We start from the raw sequence: 21,745 nt of genomic DNA, 5'->3' as shown, positions 1-21,745 counted from the left end.
TTAGCTAAATCCCAAGGTCGGAAACCGGCTCTAAAAATTTATAAGGACGGCAAAAAATCGAACGTAGAAAAATCGATGTGTGTGTAAGTGATCAAATTCAAAAATATAATAGTCAAAAACCTTCACCCAAATAAATCCATAGAATATTAAGGAATCAAATATTACATGCTACTCACAGATGCTCATTCCATGGGAAGTCGTGGAATTACTGTACCTGTAAAAAGGAAAGAAACAACATTAAAATGCATTTAAATTAAAAATTATAATCATAATGTCTTTAAACTTGAGTGAAGCCGTGATTTAGTAATAATTATTGTTTGCTTGCAATCCTCCCTCGACTGATATCCATGTTTCACAAAGTGTTATCGTGCATGGATGACCAAGTCATCATGTAGTCATCGTGTACGTCATCTTAAGTCCGGTTTCATGTGCTCCTAGCTTTTGATGAAAGTCTAGGGAGGTCTACAAGATTTCCAATTCCAATCTACAACAATAATTCATATCCACAATGTACATCATAGTTCTTTCTTAAGCTTCACTCGCCTCATCATCGTCCATTCACTCTCCACTACAGTCTATCTACTGTCAATTGGTCCTTTCAAATCTTCAACTCTTTCCACTTATCTCAGGTGTGCATCTGAACAAACAAACAAATGTCGTCAACCACAATCATGCGCGGTGCATGACTTGCCTCCACTCTCTCCCCAATTCAATCACTGGTTGATTCAAGAGCTGCTTTCATCGTGTCCAGTAAACAAATCGTGCTGTCCCAGCAAAGAGGATGGAGCACATCACTTTGTCCATTACACACGCCTATAATACCCGAACAGATAACGGATCGTGTCCGAACAACAGACCAAATAATCTAGACAAAAATAGAGGAAATAAGAGTATACCCAAGACAGGAACCCCTTTCCATTTTCAATACCCAACAGTGCAGGTGCACTGAATCACTAGAGTGCCAAACTTGTGAGATTCACTCAAACTGTCAGCATTCCCAATACATTAGCATCAATAACTAACCATTCAACCAATGCTGACAGTTCAACTTGAATATCACGATAGAAGTAAAAAACGGGAGTGTCACACTATGTCTGGTCATATCAAGTACAGTTGAGTATTGTTTATTGTTTACATCACAATCCATTCTGGTGAAGTGGATTCGGTTTGTGTGTGGAGCCTCAACAACTAGAAGTCAGCACGTTTCTGGAAGACAAGGGATTCGAAATTCTTAGTTTCAAATCACCTTTGATTATGGATACGTTAAATTATCTATAAAGGTATCTTCTTCGTTAAAGTATCTTTCATCTTTCCTCTTACTTAGAATCTCGTATAATGTTTCAGATGCATGAAAAACTTTTATTCACTAAAGTCGTGTTTCAAAAAATATTGTCTCATTTACAGTTTTGGTAATTCTGTTCACATATTATTTAGTTCGGCCTTTAACGAGTTCTTTGATCATTCATACTCGGTGGTTACATACCTGGCGGTTATGCATATAATTCAATCTTCGAGATTTGAAACTAGAAAAATCAAGTTGCTGATCGAAAATACACTTTGGTTTTCAACAAAATGATTACTAATAAATAAGACTTTTGAAGCAATTATTCTTACTTCTCAGAGCTTTCGGTGAAATTCCCAAGTGGGTCTTGGAAAAATGTTTTCAAGCGTCCCGAATAATTTCATATGAATTTTGCAAAACAAAGGGTGAAATTTACTAGTACAATTTTTTAAACAAATTTAAAGGTCGATGCCCCTTTGTTTGCAGGCCGGATGCAGCAACCTACAGTGCAGTCTGCTCTGCTGCACTTGAATTTGCCTGTGGGCGAGAAATACAAGGGCGAGAAATACATTCTACATAAATATGTGTCTTGAAACTATGAATATAACAGCAACCAGTTGTGGGCTGCAGAAACCACAACAGTGTCTAACGAGATATTCTAATGACCAGGCAACTGATTTATCAGAATGAGTTGTGAGCCTACATTTAGTGACTACCTTCATATCTTATTTAATAGATCAATGTTTCTTCTAATCTCCAGTTCAGACATTATTACACCTTTCTCATTATTCATGCGATTTATACGCTTTCCAGCAGCGAATACAAACATCTGTCAGCAACTACTCTGATTCACGCCAAAATTCAATAAATCCTTACTCAACAATAATTTCATTCTACGAATTGATTAATTTGTTCGAATAAGAATGTGATCCTGTACAGTGTACACCATTTCCCTCTCAAACTATTTCTCAGATATAGATGAACTCATATATAAACATACAAATAAATATATGCCTCTAAAAAAGCAAATCTCACAACCGGCCAAAAATACATATATTCCAGTTTGGCTGTAACCAGTTAGCCATTGTATCATAGTGCTCTTCATGACATAGTCTTATATCGCTGCACAATGATCATTGGTTCGATTCTTTTTTGTCTGAGATTCACTTATATCATCCTCATCCCCACCTTTGTACTTTCGCACAATTCAAGAATTCATAGTAGTCTAATGCCAGCCTTATAAGCAAAAGAGTCTTCTTAATCCATTGTCTTATCCCGAGATTCATTTCCAACTTAACGATTACAAAAAACAATACAATTATCTTTTATTATAAATAAAACTTGCATTGTTATTAATTGAATCGAAGAAGCTATATATTATATTTATTTGTTTATTTATTTATCACATTGTGTAGAAATACTTATCATGCTCATGCTTGGAGATAAAAACCTCAGTATGAGATGGAGGAGATGTATCACGATATAATATTATATGGCTGCCGAAGCTCCAGCCCAAGTTCTTATTTACCATTTTATAACTTGACGTCCAAGGACGCTACATGTATATACTGTAAAAACATATACAAACATGTACTGTATATACATAATATGTGTGTAAGTGTGTGACCGTGAAATTACAGCTGCAGTTTCGTTCACATCTGTTTACAGAGGCCTCCTCTGGACACCCTCTCCTCTCCTAGTCTAGCTGGAGAGTTCCCAGTCATAAAATTCATCTTGGAGGAGCTGAGTGCGAGACACTGACAGACTGAAGAGACCACTCTCAACACTATACCCGAGACAAGAGAAAACACGTGTACAACTATAAAAATTCACTTTACATAATGTAGGCTATGGACTTCTGTTGATACACATGTAGGTTGTTGCTACTGGAGCACACTTTTCTTTTTTTAAGAGAGCTAGTTTTCGAGGACTTATAGATTCGAGTGCAAGTGATGCTTGGGTGGCGGAAGTTTGAAGTCAGTTATGTCGAATGCAGTTTGTTGCTATGAATTCTTCCACTCACCCTAAGGAATGCCTGCAGCTTGCATGAAAGTCAATCATTCCTAACGGTGAGAGAAGAATCAACTTATATTCCTGACCAAGAAGATATACCAATAGAAAATAACCAATATCAAATTTATTAACATAAAAGGCTTTCAGTGAAAATATGGAACCTGATTTGCTTTTAGAGAGAAAAAATTCAAGCCAGAACATTTGTGTTGTCGAAAATATCTAGAAAATATAATGCGGAATGTGGAAATTATTGCTTTTTCGCGTTTGCTGATGAAATTTGAGAGAAACTCGACTAATGAATGAAACACAGCTATATAAGAAAGACCGAATGTGACTGTTATTAACAGATCACAGATAAAAAATTCAAATGGTGAAATTCATAGGAGCCCAGCTCATTTCGAAACTACAGACTACAGAGTTCTCCTTCAAAATAGAGTTGTAGAAACTTTCAAAAATCTATTATGAAATTGGAAATACATGAAAAGCTACTCGATTTCTTCTATCTGTGGAAAGGATTTGTCATGGTTGAACTAAGAATAGTTTTTTTTCAGACAAGTTCACTCAATTAATAAAAGAATAAAAACTGAATACGAGGATTCGATAATCTGCATCTGTTTCGAAAAGCTTATTAATATCAATAATGAATAAACAAGTCTGATTCACCGGCAGATTTGGGAAATTGAACTAGTTTTGCTGACAGAAAAATGGGAGGAGCGGAAAACGAAACTTATAAAAAAAAACGATGTGTTGTTTGATGAACATTGAGCATACAAATACTTTATAGTCTCCCATCTACTAATAAAGTCTACTTCACTGTTTTGAATACATAATAAGTATTGCTTGAGCGGTCAATGGGTTAATTAAAAGTCGAACTTGTTGAAGATCGAAGGTCGAAGTTGGAGACTTTCGATTTGCTCTGAATGACCGAATTGATTAACAGAGATAGAAAGCACGTGCGCTACGTGGGAGGGTATCACACACTCTCTCTCTCTCTCCCTATCAAATTTCTCTCTCTCTCTTTCATTATCTCTCTCTCACTCTCTCACTCTTTCTCTTCCACTCATTCTTTCTCATACTCTCAACAATGGAGACGTGCGACTCCTTAATTGGAAGGCGTTACTATAATTTTCAAATAAATCAAGTAGAATAATAGCATCAAATGATGGAGAAATAAAACAATTCCACTCCTGAAATCACACTGTTAAGATAGTGTGACAATCAATTATGGTGGGTTACTCTCGAAACGACTCAAGCAATATATTATTGCTATTCATTGCATTAATTTTCATTCTCTTCAGAATCTGATTAAACTGGCAAAGTCAAGTTTCACTAAGCAACGACTACAGTATAGCTTAGAGATACTCTAAGCGTATAGCTTACAGATTCTCATCAAGACTTATTCCAAATTGTTCTCGGTTCATGAAATGGGAGTTCCAGAACTTTTGGCAGCACACGAACTGCAAATTGACTATTCTATGCTCATTAAGCACAAACCAATTATGCAAATGCGTACTATTTAGATTCAATTCGGATTTCGAAATCAAATGGCGTGTGCAATCTTGGATAGTCGAAAACAAACAGTGTGAACTGTGTGAATCTGAATCACAAACATTGGAAAGCTATTCTTTCTGTATTCCTTTTCATCTCTTCAATATTAGACTATAGTAGGATTCAGTTCAATTAAAGACTTGACATGAATGGACTTGAAGTTCTCAACCCGTTTATGAAAATTTCGATTATATTCTCATCTAAGATAACTGTTGAGTTATACAATAGCTGATAAGTGATAACATTTTGATTGCCTCTTATTTATCTATTTATGGAGACAACAGGTTACCCCTAATGTGTCTCCTTCACAAATACAACAATACAATATTATTATACAATGAAAATACAATGAGCAATGTAACTTACAATTGCAATATTGTTAAAAGAAAACTATAGAAATACAAGAGAAGGAAAAAATATATATATACAAAAAAAATATCATAAAACAGAATATAGAAATGAAAAGACTCTATACTCGATATTACTAAGATAGAATCTATACTAATATATAATCTTATTCGAACTCAAGCCACACTCCTGGATGGCTTATTTATTATACTAATTGATTAATAATTGTATATATTATAATTAATAATATTTTAATAATTGTATATATTAAAGTGTTACTGATATTTAAAACTCAAAGAGGGATCACTTAGAAATAAAGAAAATCGGAATCGATCAGTAATTCCAGAAAATCGATAGAATCTTAATAGGTTGAGACTATTCAATTTCGAGAGATACTCTCATTGCTGTATTGATTCATAACAAGTTGAATATTGAAATAATCATTCCATAAATTTCCTAAGAATCATTCTCAGATATAATGCAATCAGTTTTATTGATCAATATGGTAGACTGGTGGCGGGGAGGGACACGAATGAGAGTTGTCTAGAGAAGTCGAAGAATTGATTGCAAATCGTGAAACTAATAATAATTTTAGCAATTTCGTACACCCAAAAAGTTTCATAACGAACGAAACTAATTGTCATCATTGACAATACAAAATAAAACAAGCTTAACGATACACAAAGTATTTCAAGTACTCTTGAAATGAAACGAAACCATTTTAATCCGTAATAGATCCATGATTTACATAATAGAGTGCATTTATCAATGTATGATACGACAAGGTCAACAAGAGTATTGAGTTTCAACCGAGTATTGAATCTTTTCACCACAATTCTATGAACTCGAGACACACGCGAATGAGGAGTTATTTCTAAAATGTTGAAGAACCTTCTCAGTATCAGGTTGAAGAACAGCATTCGACTTAACAATTAATTTGTCATGATGATGATGATGATGATGATAACTATGTAAAAACATTTAGTAAATAAATGATTTCCATTCAAAAAGCATTGCCGTTCAGCTCCAAAGCTGAATAACCACCGAATACTATTATACAGTATTAGGCTATATGTATTATTTTCAATGTCATTTTCTGAGAGATGATTTTTTCAATTAGGCTCAAGTCGTATGTTACTAACAGCAAGTGAGTCTCGTGAATTTATTTCGATCTTGACAATATGGAATTCAGTGTTTTTCTAATTAATACAATATCCTCATGTAAATGGGAATCTGAAGTTTGAAAATCAGACTATCAAGCAAAATGATGAAAGTGAACTTAACGGGTTGAGAGTTTAGTGATATAGACTGGAATATATAGTACCCACTCACTCTTCTCATAAAAATAATTGAACGTTTTACCGCAAAATTTTCCTCAGCAAACTTTGAATTCATCACTCGTGCTAAACAACAATATTGCAGCTAACGTCTTTGAAAATTTTTTGGTAATGTTAAAGGTAGTGGAGATTTAAGTGTTAACACAGCGTAAAATAAAGAAGATGCTTTTATGTGCCGAAAGTGTAGACTTACTAACTATGGAGAACTGCACGAGCTATAGAGTTTATAACCTTTTTCGCACATAAGATGTGTTGTGTTTTGAGTATCAGCATAAAAACTTGAAATAGAGGTATGCTCAACTTCATCAAATATCGAACCTGGAACTCAACAAAACATACCTAGGCTATGGATGAGGTTATGGTGAACTCCATCACAATTCACGAAAAAATGGCATGGCATTTGAGGAAGCACGCAAGTAATAATGCTGCTTGGATTCAACTCATGATGCATTGCTCTTTCTTCGAATACTTCACTTCTTTTATGAATTTCTAAAGCCAGCAGGTACGATTGGTGTTCAAGAAATAAACTCAATTGTGCTCTTACATGCAACATGCTCTGCATGACCTGACTGCTTTTTAAGTGGACTAAGTTTGGACATTGAGTTCAGAGCACTCTAATTGATTAAAATTTCTCTTCAATTTTTTTTCCAAAATGGAGATCAGCTACATGATTTTCTTTTCGATTCAAAAACTCTTGGTCTGCGATGTGACTCAATCATTATTTATACCGTGCGCTACTTTGATAGTTAAATATTGATACATATAGCTTCGTTCCTTCCCAATCCACAACTAGGAATGATACCAAGCGCAAAATTGATTTCTCTATCACTGGAAATGAATGGTTGTAAAAACACAACTTATTGTGTTTTAATTCCATCTTTTTGAATATTTTAGAGTTTAGAACAGTAAAAATAACCCAAGAAACTCCAACCATTCGATTCGTGTTGATCTGTTCCTGTTCTCTGTTCAAGAGACCTGTCCTGATCTATTGATCTGTTCTGTGCAAAAACTCTTGTGATGAAAAAAGTCAACGAGTTGAAGTCAACGAGACTTAATTTGAGAGCAATCGACTCCCAGAAAATTGGAAAAAGGAAAATTAACATTCTAAGGAATGTATCAGGAATGATAAAGATCAAAATTGATAAACTTTCAACAAGTTTCAGCTGGAGTAAAAAATAGAAGTTCTCATCAATATCAAATAGGTTACATAGTTCTTTAGAGATCTTTGAATCAGGCGTCAAAAATACAAGTGCATTTTACTCTTGATTTTTAGAATATCCTCGTAGATTAGATATTGAATGCTATACTCTATACGGAAATAAAATATTCTCTAAGCAAGTGGAGTTCTTGGACTATTCAATCTAACGCCTAATGTAGTCCAAACAATTTCGAGTGGACCCAATTCACGAGTGCTTAACTAATGACTTAATATTGGAACTGGGCCATGGGAGGGTTCGATCGACCAGAGAATTCCTATTTTCCAATCATCGAGATTCCTCCTTCCACGCTGATAATTACTGCTCTTCCATCCAACTTATCTTAATTTGTAGAGGCACAGCGACGATTTCACTCCCTATATCAATAGAGTTGTCTGTTCTTTATTACCGCAACGAAGAGTCAGCTGCAGTCTGGCGGCAACGATACAGGCTCACCACTCAAAATTCAATTACATTCCGCCCATAAAAAAATCATTCCTCATTTTTTCAAGTTACTTTTTTCCAACCCAATCAACACTTAACGAACTTTCTCTATTTGCTGTCATTGAAAATGAGAAATTTCCATTCTAAATGCTTAGTCTAGGTATAGATAAGATTGGCGTGATAACAAATACTCTTTTTGGAGCAAACTGTCACTTTTAGGTGGATAATTTATAATTTGTTTATTTTAATAGAACTCTCAAGATTTGAATTCCCCCTTTCTCTAAATAGAAGAACGTCAATTCCAGCTTACTATATGTTCAGACAAGTATTATATTCCCCAAACAATTTGCCAATCTTAATGAGATCAATGACACAGTTATGTTTGAGATAGGCTATCATGAAGAAAAAGGATCAACATAGCAGTAGGCCTATGAACGTTTATCCCTATGATCGTTAGTTGGTCAACAATATTAGCAACGCAGCAACTGAGTTCTGCTCCTTGATCTGATTTTGAAATTCACCAATTTGGAACGCAATGTTGAAAACTTGTGAAAAGAGCAAAGATCTTGCGAAAAAGCGCATACTACATCTCTAAATGGAAGACTGTGTCAGTGATGATGCCCTGGATTCCACAGACATCACTAATAAGCAGTACAGTAAAAACTGTTAAAACGATGGACGGTCACACTATTGCAGTATTAGGCTATATGGATATCGCACGCCTCAGACCAGAGTAGGATTGAGATGAGTTCACTCTGCTCACTTCAAACAATCCTAATGCTGCATCATTCATAAGTTTACAATAAATCTTATTGAATGCCATGGAGGGGCCTTGATTATGAGGTGCCATTCACTTATGACATATACATCAGTTAGCTAATTAACTACTTAACAAATTTATTCAAAAGACATAATAGGAAGTTAACGTAATAATAACCATAGATAAATATAAATGATAAATTAAAAAGTACAATTAATAGAGAATGAGTATGAAAATAGATAACAAATTGAAAACTCATGTTAAGCGGTCGAAAAAGAATGAATGTTCGTCAATGAATAATTAACTCATTAAGTTAGGGTACTTCAAAACAAAATAGAGTAATAATTTCATCCCTTCATACGAAATCACCCCTTTAGTGAAGTGACATTCATGTCTTTATGAAATATTCTTCATCAAATAGTAACACACTATTCATGAAACTTTATTTTTGGATTGCAAAGTAAATAAGATTTATCAGTCTTTGGAGGTTTTTACAGAATACAATCCTACAAAAATGAACATAATAGTTCGCCTGCAGAATATCTTTATGGACCATGAATATTAAAAATTCATAAAGATTGAAAATTGAATTCCACCCACAAAATCTGAAAATTTTGTATAGCAAATAATTTAGCTAGCTTGAGAAACATTGAATCATAGTCATTCATTGTCGATTGGGAACGATGCATGTAATTGCTTGATATGACAGAACTTTTATGATCTTGTTTGCCCATCAATGACCTACACTCTAGCATTTATCAAACGTGGATGATAAATGCGCGTTTGTCATACACATAAATAAATATAAATATATGGGATGATGGGATAAATACATTTATCACACGCGGCGATTTTTGAGACAGATTGACAATAATTATAATAGCTTCCTCAATATTATTAACACGCACAAACATAAAATTCGGAGCCTGAAAACTTTCTATATTCTAACGTCATGAATTTCACAATCACTGTACAAAGTATCTGTAAAATGACTTACAGAAGATCAGTCAATATCGGTATTAAACTGAGCATATTATCGTTACATTTTTACTTTCCTCGCCCTATTACCATAGGTAAGGAAAGTATTGCTTTCCGAAAAAAATTAAGGTACCCCAATTTCTAAATTTCTATACGTTTCAAGGTCCCCTGAGTCCAAAAAAGTGGTTTTTGGGTATTGGTCTGTATGTGTGTGTGTATGAGTGTATGTGCGTCTGTGTACACGATATCTCATCTCCCAATTAACGGAATGACTTGAAATTTGGAACGTGAGGTCCTTACAATATAAGGATCCGACACGAACAATTTCGATCAAATGCGATTCAAGATGGCGGCTAAAATGTCAAAAACAGGGTTTTTCACGATTTTCTCGAAAACGGCTCCAACGATTTTGATTAAATTTATGCCTAAAATAGTCATTGATAAGCTCTATCAACTGCCATAAGTCCCATATCTGTAAAAATTTCAGGAGCTCCGCCCCATCTATGTAAAGTTTGATTTTGGATTCTAAATTATCAGGCTTCAGATACAATTTAAACAAGAAAATTCGAGTGGAAAAGATTGAGCATGAAAATGTCTACAATTATTGTTATGTAACATTTTCACCTAAAATTGAAAATAAGCTCGAAATTTGAGAAAATGTGATTATCCAATTGCAAACTTGGCAACTGTTGATTCTATTAAATGATTCATTATGAAGAGAAAGCAGACCTCGTATGTCTCCGGCGTTATTGTCCTGTCACCAGCTGGCTCAGATATTTGTTTATAAGTAGACTTGAGATGCGCGTGAACACTAGCGTCAGGTGATCAATTCTCATAACGGCAAGGAAAGTTGTGTGAGTGCGCCACACCAGATTTTTACAATAAATTATTGCTTGTTGCGTTTCTGCTAGTATGTCTTCAGCGGAATGAATCGGATGAGGGAAAAGTTTACAACAACTTAGCAAGTAGCAAATATATTAATAGAGTAAATTTTAAAAATCAGTTCTTTAAAATCGGCTATATAATTTTCTCAATATAGGCCTAAGTCAAATAAAATGCACATGGGCCGGTGACTAGTTAAGGAGTTGTCTATAGCCTTTGATGGTGGAAAATTCACTTTTAGCAATCTCTTTCATAACTCCTTGTGTTTGATAAGCTCCCAATAGAGTTGGAGAACTCGAAATAACAACATACCTTATTACTTCTATCTATGCAATTGGATAAAAGAGTTTAAATCTATTCATTACTATAATGAATAGAATATTCTATTCTGATATGAATATCAGATGAGACGAAAATCAATAACGTTATTATGAAACCTATTATGAAGACAATAATAGCATCAAAAGTGATAAAAATTCACAATTATGTGTGGTCTAAACGTTATATTTAGTGATTAATAATAGAATTTCATGATGATTATTTCATCAAAAAGAATGCAATAAAGCTTTCAAAAATTAAATGCTCTTTGTACAATACTCATAGTGAGATGTAATGTCAGTGACTGTTGAATAAGAAATTGATGAACGGATTGATATTGAAGATGACTGTTGACTCCTGACAGTAAAATATTATCATTGATTTGCATTATTGTGATCAACTAGCTTGTCACACTCATTTTTATCAGAATCCATGTTGCGTTGTTGCGTAAAAAAAGTTATTTGTTGTAGTTTAAAACAGACGAATTTTGGGAGGGAGAGTAAAATAGCAGAGGGAGAGTATAGCAGAAATAATATCCATGTTGTTTTGAAAGTGAAATATTATAGATTTCTATATCAGAGAACACGAAATGAACTCACGGACTGCCGGCTTATTACTGGTACTGTACTGTGTTTAGTTCATAAATTACTGTTACAGGAAACGTAGATGAAAATTTGGAGAAATTTAGTCTGTAGTATGTTGCATTTCATCTAAAGTGTAAATGCTAGACTGAAAACATATGCATTGAATTCAACTCTGAAAAGAAAAACCATTACTTCCAGAATCTAGATCTCAAAGGTACATTATAATTTTCTATTTGGCTTTCTGAAAAGGGTCATGTCAAGTCTCTCTCTGAAGCCTGATGTACTTTGAGAATTTTATGGAATAGTATTATTACATAAATAATATATCTTCTTCTTCTTTCCAGGATTAGGCGTACACACCTGTTCCGGTTTCAAAGGATATAACTATTAATTTTACCGTCTTTTCAGAGGTCTGCCAATATCCCTTTAACCGTAGGGTCTATATTTCATGACAGCCTTTGGTATCCTAGTATCTGGCATTCGTTCCATATGGTTTTTCCAGTTCAATCCGTTTATTTCAAGTTGTGCAGCTAATGATAATATTCCTAACTAATTTCTAATGTCATCATTGCGGAATCTGTCTAACTTTGTGCAACCTTTCAAACCTTTCGAAGAAAACGCATCTCTGTAGCTTGAACTCTGCTTAAAGTTTTCTTCTTGCTAACCCAAGTTTCTGCTCCATACAATAATGTTGGTACCGCAATCACTTTATAAAATTTTAATTGTGTCTCCTTCCTTGTTCTGTTTTTCAACCGGCGTTTTATTGTACCACATATAATTATGTAGAAATCTATTCAATAATAGATCAAAATATTTAATCGAAAGAGAAACTGGTAATGAATAATAGCAGGAACAGCATGAGAATAGCAACAGGAAGAAATAAATACAACAGTAGCCATCGATTTGTAAAATCAATGACCATCTAGAATTGTCCCAAGTTGAAAGGTTAAAAAGTTAATCAACTTAGTTGATAACTATAACGAACTATCAAATTATTAATTGAAGCGAACCGGAAACGGGACAATCAAACTAAAATACACTATTAAATTGGGAGTGAAGTGAAGTCTGCTGTGACAAGCATGGTAGCAATTTAAAAAGATGCACATCATTTCCTGACAGTATAAAAGCTCTTCCATTACATGTACTGTACATTAATTTAATCATAGCCAAAGAAATGGATTCCTAATCATCCTGAACTTATTTTTAAGTTCAATAGTTGTAAATATAATGATTACATAATATTTTAATTATTGGAGTGCTTTTGTTTGGGCGAAGTATACTTGCCCATTTCCTATTATAAATAGGAACTCAGCAATTTTCTCAAAGTTGAAAAGCTACTCTGGAATATCTAAGAAAAGTTGAAACTGGATTGTTCATCAAGCAAAATAATACACTTAAAACAGAAAATCAAAAGCATTTGATTCGAAAATGAATAATACTGGCTATAAAAATATCGGAGCTTTGTTGATTGATTATTACAAATTCCTTGCCTGGTTTTCTCCTTTTGAGAGACATACAGCTTTAGATTCTAGCTCATGAAGCATCATTAACTATTCAGGAACTATTTAGAGCAATGATAAATCATGATCTTAGTTTCATGAAAAATAATGAGTTTTGGTTCCATGAGACATACATAGTGCTCAGATATAATTATCTTCCTCTCCATCCCAATTTACCTTCAACCCTCACACTTGAAGTGAAGTAGAACTATATACTGTAATCGGATCACATATTTGGTTATATGATTGAAAGCCGGGTCACAACCAAGTGACCCAATCAGCTCAATATTCTTTATAGGCCTCATAAAGTAATCGAGACCAAGACTATTAATAGAAGTTATTAACGTTCACTGTCTCCTTTTTTAAATGCTTCTGAATGGCGAACCAACTATTTAAATTGGCTTTGAAGTTCAACTATCAAATAGTTTTATGGTAATCAATCTGAGAGGAGTAAAAATTAATAGAAATAGTAATATTAATAATTTATCAAATAAAGTATCATGAATCAATAGGAAGCATGAACAAGTTTATTATAATAGTGCATTATCTTTGAATCATTACTCTTCAGTACTGATTCTGCCAAGTAGCCTACCTATCAAGACCCATTTTCAATTACACAAGACAAAGCAATTGTGAAGAAAAACAACAAATGAATCACTCAATAGCTCGATTGTCACCACATCGACTGAAGATGAACTGGCTAAACGATATACGAATTCAAGAAAAAATTCATCCCATACTTGTATGTATACGCATTCAGATAGAAAGTCTGCCTGCACTATCCTTGCCCTTCATTGGTTTAATGACCTGGCATTATTTATTTCAAATCGTTCATTTTAAAAAGTCGAATGATGGGACTTGTCAAGATAGACGAAACGCTCCATCAACGTACGCCACAGTGTTAGGAAGATTAATGACAAGTGATTCTCCTATCCATAGGCTATTATCAAATCAATGCATTCTCTCACATTACTTTATCAGCATCTATCAGAAAATTGGACTTCGAATGTTTACAAATGAAAAACGCAGCTGTTCAGTGAGTTGCTGTTGTTATTGCTGTTCTTTGAATTGAAGAATGGATGAAGTTTGAATAATATTCAGGAATCAATATCGGGGCACCGAGCTTCGCTACGGAGTACAAAAGCATAGAAGCATAAAAGCATAGTTTATTTATATATTCATTTATTTATTGATAACAGAACACAATTCTTCAAAATAATTGAGGAAGGACTAACAGGCACAGCCCAAAGCTGGTTCTCCCCCGAACTTTGTTTCATACACTATATAAACAGTCCAAAAAGTAGATTATGTTCCATACAATTGAATTCAGGTCCAATTTTCAGTTCGAACATTTGAAAACAGAAAAGTAAGAATTTGAAACCAAATTGAATAACAAAATAACACTCACTAATCACATACAACTGTAAAATAATGATTAACTTTAAAAATTTAGATTCTACTTTAATGTAGAATGATGTACTATGTTTGCTACAATATTTGTTAATATAAATGAAAAAATAGTGGATCTTCAATAAAATCATATCGTTGGTCATGTCAACAAATCAGATATTTTTATCAAGTCGATAAAAATTTCTTGCCAGACAATATTTCTAGTGAGATAGATAAGATGATTGATTGCAATAATTCAACAGCTGAACATAATTCTGTCTCACTCTTACAAACGCACTCGCATCTTCCATTATCGATAGACGACGAAATAAGCAGCTGTTTTTCCAAGGATGAATAATTATTATCCTCCTTATGTCCTTCAGCGAGTTTTCTCAGAAATGAGACCCTGTGCAATCGAATTTTACATCAAGAACCTCCTAAATTGCAAATGTCATCAAAATCGTTAGAGCCGTTTTCGAGATCCGTTGGACATACATAAATACATTGATACATAGATAGAGAAATTGTTCGCTTAATCTAATAGGATGGCGAGGTTGCTGACGTTGACCAAGACAGGCATTGTTGCCAGGTGACATTCATATTGCCCAAATTTCAAATGTGTCAAAGACAGCTGATCAAATAACTTTTCTTTATTTGTGTTTATTATCATCTATGAAAACATTTCGAATAATATCCATACTAACATTATTTAAAAGTAAAAACCTTACCTACCTCTTTGAAACATAATTGAACAGAACCTTGCAGGTTATTTAGACAAATTGAAATCTAGCCGATGTGAGATCCTCTCTCTGTCGTGATTGACGATGGTATTCACGCACAAACGGAAAACCACCTTAAAATATTTTCGATTCGATAAATTCATTTTTGGACATATTCTAATAGATGAATGCGAGAATACAGAGCTTTATTAGTGGATAAATATCGCGACCAATTACTAGAAATCTATTTGCATGATTTAATTCCCGTATTTGATAATCTCAATAAATTTGAAGGAGTGAAGTGACAGGTAGCCGTTTATTGTTAAGGCAAGTTATTGTTATTCTTAAGCCTCTATTTTCAAAATAACATCGACAATCATCCAATCTGTTAACATTTTGTTGCAATTGAGGGAACGATAGCGCATTGAACCAGTGAGAGAACAACTAGGAATTGCTAGAAATTGAAACTGACAATACGGGGCGTAGACCTTCACACCAGCTGACAGCAATTAGGTGCACTCCCGATGTAAAATACCTGTCTCACGGTTCATTTCACAATTTTCCATCAATGCCGGGAATAACACTAAATAGTCCTCAGCTCCACCGATAATCGAGGCTAAACCGGTCCAAACCTACACATAAGTATACAGAGTGCAACAGTTTAGTGAACAGCCTGCACCTTAAATATGAAAATAATAGGCCCAAACTTGACTTCTAAACACAATGCGCGCCTTCTCTCCCAAGGGCTTAGAAGGATCGACATATCACAGCATCGCATGTGTTATCTGGGTGTTTATGGAAGAGTTTGAAAGCATCGTAAAGCATAGAACATACCTCAGAGTTATAGAGTCAGAGGAAAAGGTAGGGAAACGTTGTTGCCACTTTTCCTTTTCCACCGCCTTCTTTAGTGGATAGCTGTGAAGAATTCAAGTTATCCTGATTTATCTGATCTGAGTGTTTACTTTTGTTAATAATGATCAATTTATTTAAAATGTATTTTATTCGTCAGGAAAATATTTTGCTCATGATTTAGTGATAATTATATTTGTATATTTCTCATTATCAAATGTGAATCATACTTCTACAAAGTCTAGGAATAATTTCGCAACGGTACGAAGCTCGAAAAGGATAGAGATATCTGCTTTATCTAATGACATACAAGAATAGAAGACCAATGTTGAATCAGATACTTCATAATGTGATTCTCACCAGTTATAGTGGAATAATAACAACATATCAAGGAGAAATCGAGTAACAGAATAAATCTCAAAGAAGATACTAGAGCTGAAAGCATGTTACAGTTTGAACTGCAATGTGAGGAATCGAACTCATATTAGTGGCAAAGAATGAAACCACAATCGATTTGAAATTACTTCCAAGATTCTAGAGTAGATACGGTAATAGTTTCTCCACAGTCCGGTGATTGGAGAGATGAGAAATACAAACTTGTGAATAGGGAAGAAAACAAGAATAGTTATTGCTTGCCTAGGTGACATCTAGTTCTTTTCAACGACAGAATAACAAGATAGTCGGAAAATTACTAGCAGAACTTATCAAGAGATGAAATTGTCGTGCAACCGTTGAAAACAGGAGAAATACAGTAGTTTGTTTGAGCAGAAATACTAAACTATTTTTCATTGTCGTATTTACTTCTATTTCAGTGTAATGTCAGAAAAACACCGGCAATCATCGAATAGCAAACAGTTTAATGGAGGTCATTTGAAATTTGACAAGTCCAAACATTTCAACCCACTCACAATATTGGGCTGAAACTGGAACTCATATTCAAAATATTACATTCTTTGACATAATCAAATACAAATTATAAGTGTGTTTCTGGTTTATTTCTTTATGCTGGGACTCCCATATAGGCCTTTGCCTCGGGAGTACCTAATTATTTCCTTTCAGATGTTTGTGTGTACGTGTAGAAGTGATATTTTGTTTTTTTTTACGACATTAGCTATATGCAGACTTTTGTATCACTTAACTATTCATACAGTGTAATTAATATTATTTTATATAATATTGTTTTTTGTTCTTTTGTACACATCTTAATGAAAATAAAAATTATTATTATTATTATAACCAGGCATATAATTTAGTTGACTATTGCACCTTATACGTTAATGGGCTATAAATACATGATAAATTTTTCAGAAAAGATGACAATTTAGATAGTTGAAAAGGGAATAAGAACACGGAAATAAACTTTCGGGAACAGAATTAGAGGATGTAGTAGAAGAAATCCACCGGAGGAAATTACAATGAATGTAAGGAAAGGGAAATATGAATTGGCAAATACAATGGAATCAATATATCTGAATTCTGCACTAGGAGTATAACACTCCAGGTTGAGCTTTAAATTTGCATTCACTCATCTACTTATGTCAAAAGAATTCTCAGAACATCAATCTCAGATATCGTTTATCGTTACATTAGAGAAACTGGAAGAAGACGCGTAGTTTTGCTGATTTTTTAGTTTTTGGGGCTTTGGAGAAACTCTTTTCTAGAAAATTAGGATTCTTGAAAAGACGCCTACCCTACCCATATAAGTTATCTGTGGAGAATCGATCGAACTTCCTTTCACAGTGTTCCGTTCAAATATCAAAAGACTGGACAAATCATATTCGAAAGATAATTGAAAATTTATCAAACAATACACTCCATGCTATTTTCATATGATTTTTACAAATTGTTCCTACAGAAAGCAGAGAGAAATCAAATCATAATGTACGAAAAAAGATAATTGAAAACTGGTAATAGCAAGAGATTTAACTTGAGAGATTGTAATTGTACTGTTTGATTTTAATTGAATTCTGTTGCATATTTTTCAATGTGGAAAAATACAGTCTATAAGAAATTCATGCAAATAGTGTTTGAAAACTTTTCCAGTAACGTTGAATTAGCATTTTAAAATCAGGAATACCTCATTTAAAAAAAGGATCAAGATCAAAGGATTATGATTATTATGTAATAAGAGAGAATTGTGACGTTCTAATAACAGTTGAAAAGACTACTATTATCAAGTGCACCTAGGTCTAATTGCTAATGCATCATGCGCTCATGAGATATTCATGATAAATGATACGGAACTTGATTGTAATGTCACACATGATGGAGCAACCTTGCCTAGCCTCTTATAGGGTGCTCCAATGACTACATCAAATGATTTTATTTATCGAGCTTATCAAACCAGACAATCTTTTTTATAATTGAGAGTACCGTATTTTTAATCTTATTTTCATTGCAACAGAGAAGTCAAATAGCAGATTATTATAGTAGATTTTTTGCTAGATGAGAATGCCTATGAATGAATTCAATAGAAATCACACCTGAGTACTGGAGGAACAGACGGATTCTTATTCCGTTCATGTAACACATGATCTACAAATTAGAACATGGAAAATGTATTCACTCTTTAAGTAAATTTCTTCGTAGAAGTTGAGCAAGTAATGGCACCTATAGTAAAATTTTCTATCTGAGAGAGATTTCCATATTCCATATTATCAAAGTTTCAGAGAGAGTTTGAAAAGTATATCAAGGCAGTGTGCAGTATTGAACAAAACCTTCCATCTCAATTCAATATTAATCGTGATTTCCGTATCCCAAAAAAGAGAAGACAATTATTACATTATTGAGAGCGATTGATTCTCAGCTAGTCGTTTAAGTAGATCATTAGCAACATCTTGCAGCAGGCAATCTTGATCTCATTCATTGGGGAGGCTGTTAGATATGCCAGGAATTTTATCTCCTCTCTACCACCGCATGGAATACCATTGCTTCCAGCACTACCGGTAATATCATGAATTGCTCATTTTGATTGAAGGAAGACTCTTAAAATGCATGACATCGTCATAAGTAACACTCAAGAAGAAAGAAAAATTTTTCTGAATTATCATAAACAAATAATATGCATTTTTCGTTTTTATAAATTCGTTTATAACACTTTCTCCAAGAAATAGAAAATCATCTTCTCATGATTTTATTACTATACAAAAATCTGTGCGAGGATAATTGAAATGGGGAAGAGACAAATAAGACTGCAGTCTTATGCACTGAAAACAAGGTGATCCAAAGCGAAAACTCTTCCACTGGAGTTTCAAGAATCTTTAAAACACTCTTCAGGATCATATTATAGACTTTAGATTTAGTAGTTACAAAAAAGTCCAGATGTAGACCTCAATGAACGTTAGCTAGTGCTAAATTCAAAAACACGAATTAAATATTTGATTTTCAAATTCTGAAAACCATCAATCCTAAAAGGTGAGTATTAGAGGACATATGAGTTCTAAACGAAAAATAGTGCATTGAAAATATGGGGAATGATTAAATGAGAAGGATGCAGCTAACGTCTTTTATGTACGTTCAAACCACCGGGATTTGAATAATAAATAATAGCGGTTATCGAACCGCTCACAAGTCTCGTACAGTTGAAATAAATTTCAAAACAGGGATTTATCTTCATTGTTCTGAAATATATTATTAGGCAATATTTAGTTGGATTGAGGTTTTCATTTTTACTCACCCACATAGTAAGCATAGCACTTACCCATTACCCATATTTGACATCTTGAGAAGTACTGCTATTCCTTACATCATGTAGAGTTTTTACATAATTCAACATTCGATGAATGTGAGTACTTTTTAGAATTCAGATCAATTTGTTGTCAGATCAAGTTCTCTTGTTTTGCCAATAAAGAATTACTATAGATAACACTTATCATGTATGATTCCTTTTATTTTTAAATTAGTGCAACTAATACCTGTAGAATCAAATTTGCTATTCTATTAACCAATATTATAATACCTATATAACCAAATTTTCTATTTTATCAACTAACCTGTGCAAACTATCAGAACTTCGGCCAACAAATTGCATCGCGGCGTTCGACTGTCCATGGTCATGCTGTCCGCTAGCGTGGCGCTATCACGGTGATGGCAGCGACGTGATCCGCGACGTGACGTGACAGTGCTGTTCGTGACCTGACGTGACGTCCGCGGCTGGCGAGAGCACTCCTGCAACTGAGAGCAAGCTGCTTCACGCACTGCAACGCTCAACCAGCGAAGAGCGACTGACTTTCAAAATCGCCGCCAACTGAAAAGAGGCGGCAAGCCGGCTGTCAACTGCCCTCCCCTCCACCACCACACTTATCCCCTCCACTCGTTGTGGGCGTAGGTCCATGGTGTTCGCAAATTATGATTTAAATAATTGCGGCGTGCAAATAAGCGCTGAGAGAAGAGTAGCGTCTTCCCTGGTATTTGGCTCAGTGAATGAACTTCCTAGACAGCTAGCAGACTGCATTCATTATTTCAAGTGGATGACTGTTTTCAGAAATTTTTGACCGGTGATTTTAGTTTGTTATTACTGGAGTAAATAAAGCGTTCCCAGATAATTATTCCCAAGCAAAAAGTCCAACTTATCGGAAATCAGTATTCAACAAGTACAAGAAAAACAACAAGAAACTTTTTTGAGGAAGTCCATTTTGAGGAAGGACTTTTTTGAGTGATACACTATTATGAGAAAATGTGTTACTCTGAGTTATAAAAATATTAACTGAATTGGAGTCAACTGAAGTCTTTATCAATACTACGTTTTCAAAATAAGCGATATGCGCGTTTAGCTGAAAAACAAAAAATTATACTTTACTACTGTATAATCAAAAATTGTTTCCTGTAGTTACTAAAATCTTATCCAATTTACATTAATAAGAGTAATTCTGTAGTATAATATGCCATTATCATAATAGATAATACTGATAAAATTCGACTTAATTATTTTGTCAATCGTTCATCATAGGAGATAAAAATTTTCATATTTTATAAGAATGTAATATTCAATATTCAAATAAGAATTCGAAGGAAATCAAAAATCTTAGAACCTTCCATGAATGAATTAAATTCAAGCTAATTAAGTTCACATTGGGAGTGCTCCCGTTTCCAACATTAATTCAGTCAGTAACTAAAAATAAGCTTTAGGTACATAATCTAATTTATTTACAACCGAAATTCGTTCATCATCCTGTCAAACACTGCAGTCATTTCAAACATCCCCTATTTTTCTAAATAATTATATTTTCAAAACAGGATATCTGTGTATCTCTTTTCTGTATAGGGCTACTTTTTTATAGAAATAGGAAGTAAAATAAAAATCTCAGTACCCTTTTTGAATTATTTAATCACAACATGTTTTGGACATTGATGCCATTTTCAAGTGAAAATGAAAATGGCATCAATGTGCGAAACATGTTGTGATTAAATAATTCAAAAAGGGTACTGAGATTTTTATTTTTCTTCCTATTTCTATAGGATTTCTGTGGTTTGATAATATGTAGGCCTATTTCATTCCAAACAGAATAACTTAATCAAGACAATGGTTGATTAATCAAGTGTTGCTATCAAAATCGCTAGAAAAATGTATTATGAATATTCGGGAGGAAATCATATGTCT

At 33.9% G+C, this 21,745-nt stretch overlaps 1 protein-coding gene across 1 annotated transcript in view; it reads right to left on the bottom strand.

Annotated features, from left to right (window-relative positions):
- Positions 1-21,745, bottom strand: part of LOC111046996 (phospholipid phosphatase 1) — a 75,913-nt gene that overhangs the window by 41,295 nt on the left and 12,873 nt on the right. Inside the window, exon 3 of the mRNA XM_022332656.2 lies at positions 20,139-20,319. Coding sequence (XP_022188348.2) covers positions 20,139-20,319 — 181 coding nt within the window. The remainder of the gene's footprint in view (positions 1-20,138; positions 20,320-21,745) is intronic.

The sequence above is a fragment of the Nilaparvata lugens genome, chromosome 2, assembly GCF_014356525.2.
Source record: "Nilaparvata lugens isolate BPH chromosome 2, ASM1435652v1, whole genome shotgun sequence".
NCBI classification, from domain to species: Eukaryota; Metazoa; Arthropoda; class Insecta; order Hemiptera; family Delphacidae; genus Nilaparvata; species Nilaparvata lugens.
The sequence above is the reverse complement of the archived record's forward strand: the minus strand, read 5'-3'. Positions and strand labels throughout refer to the sequence as shown.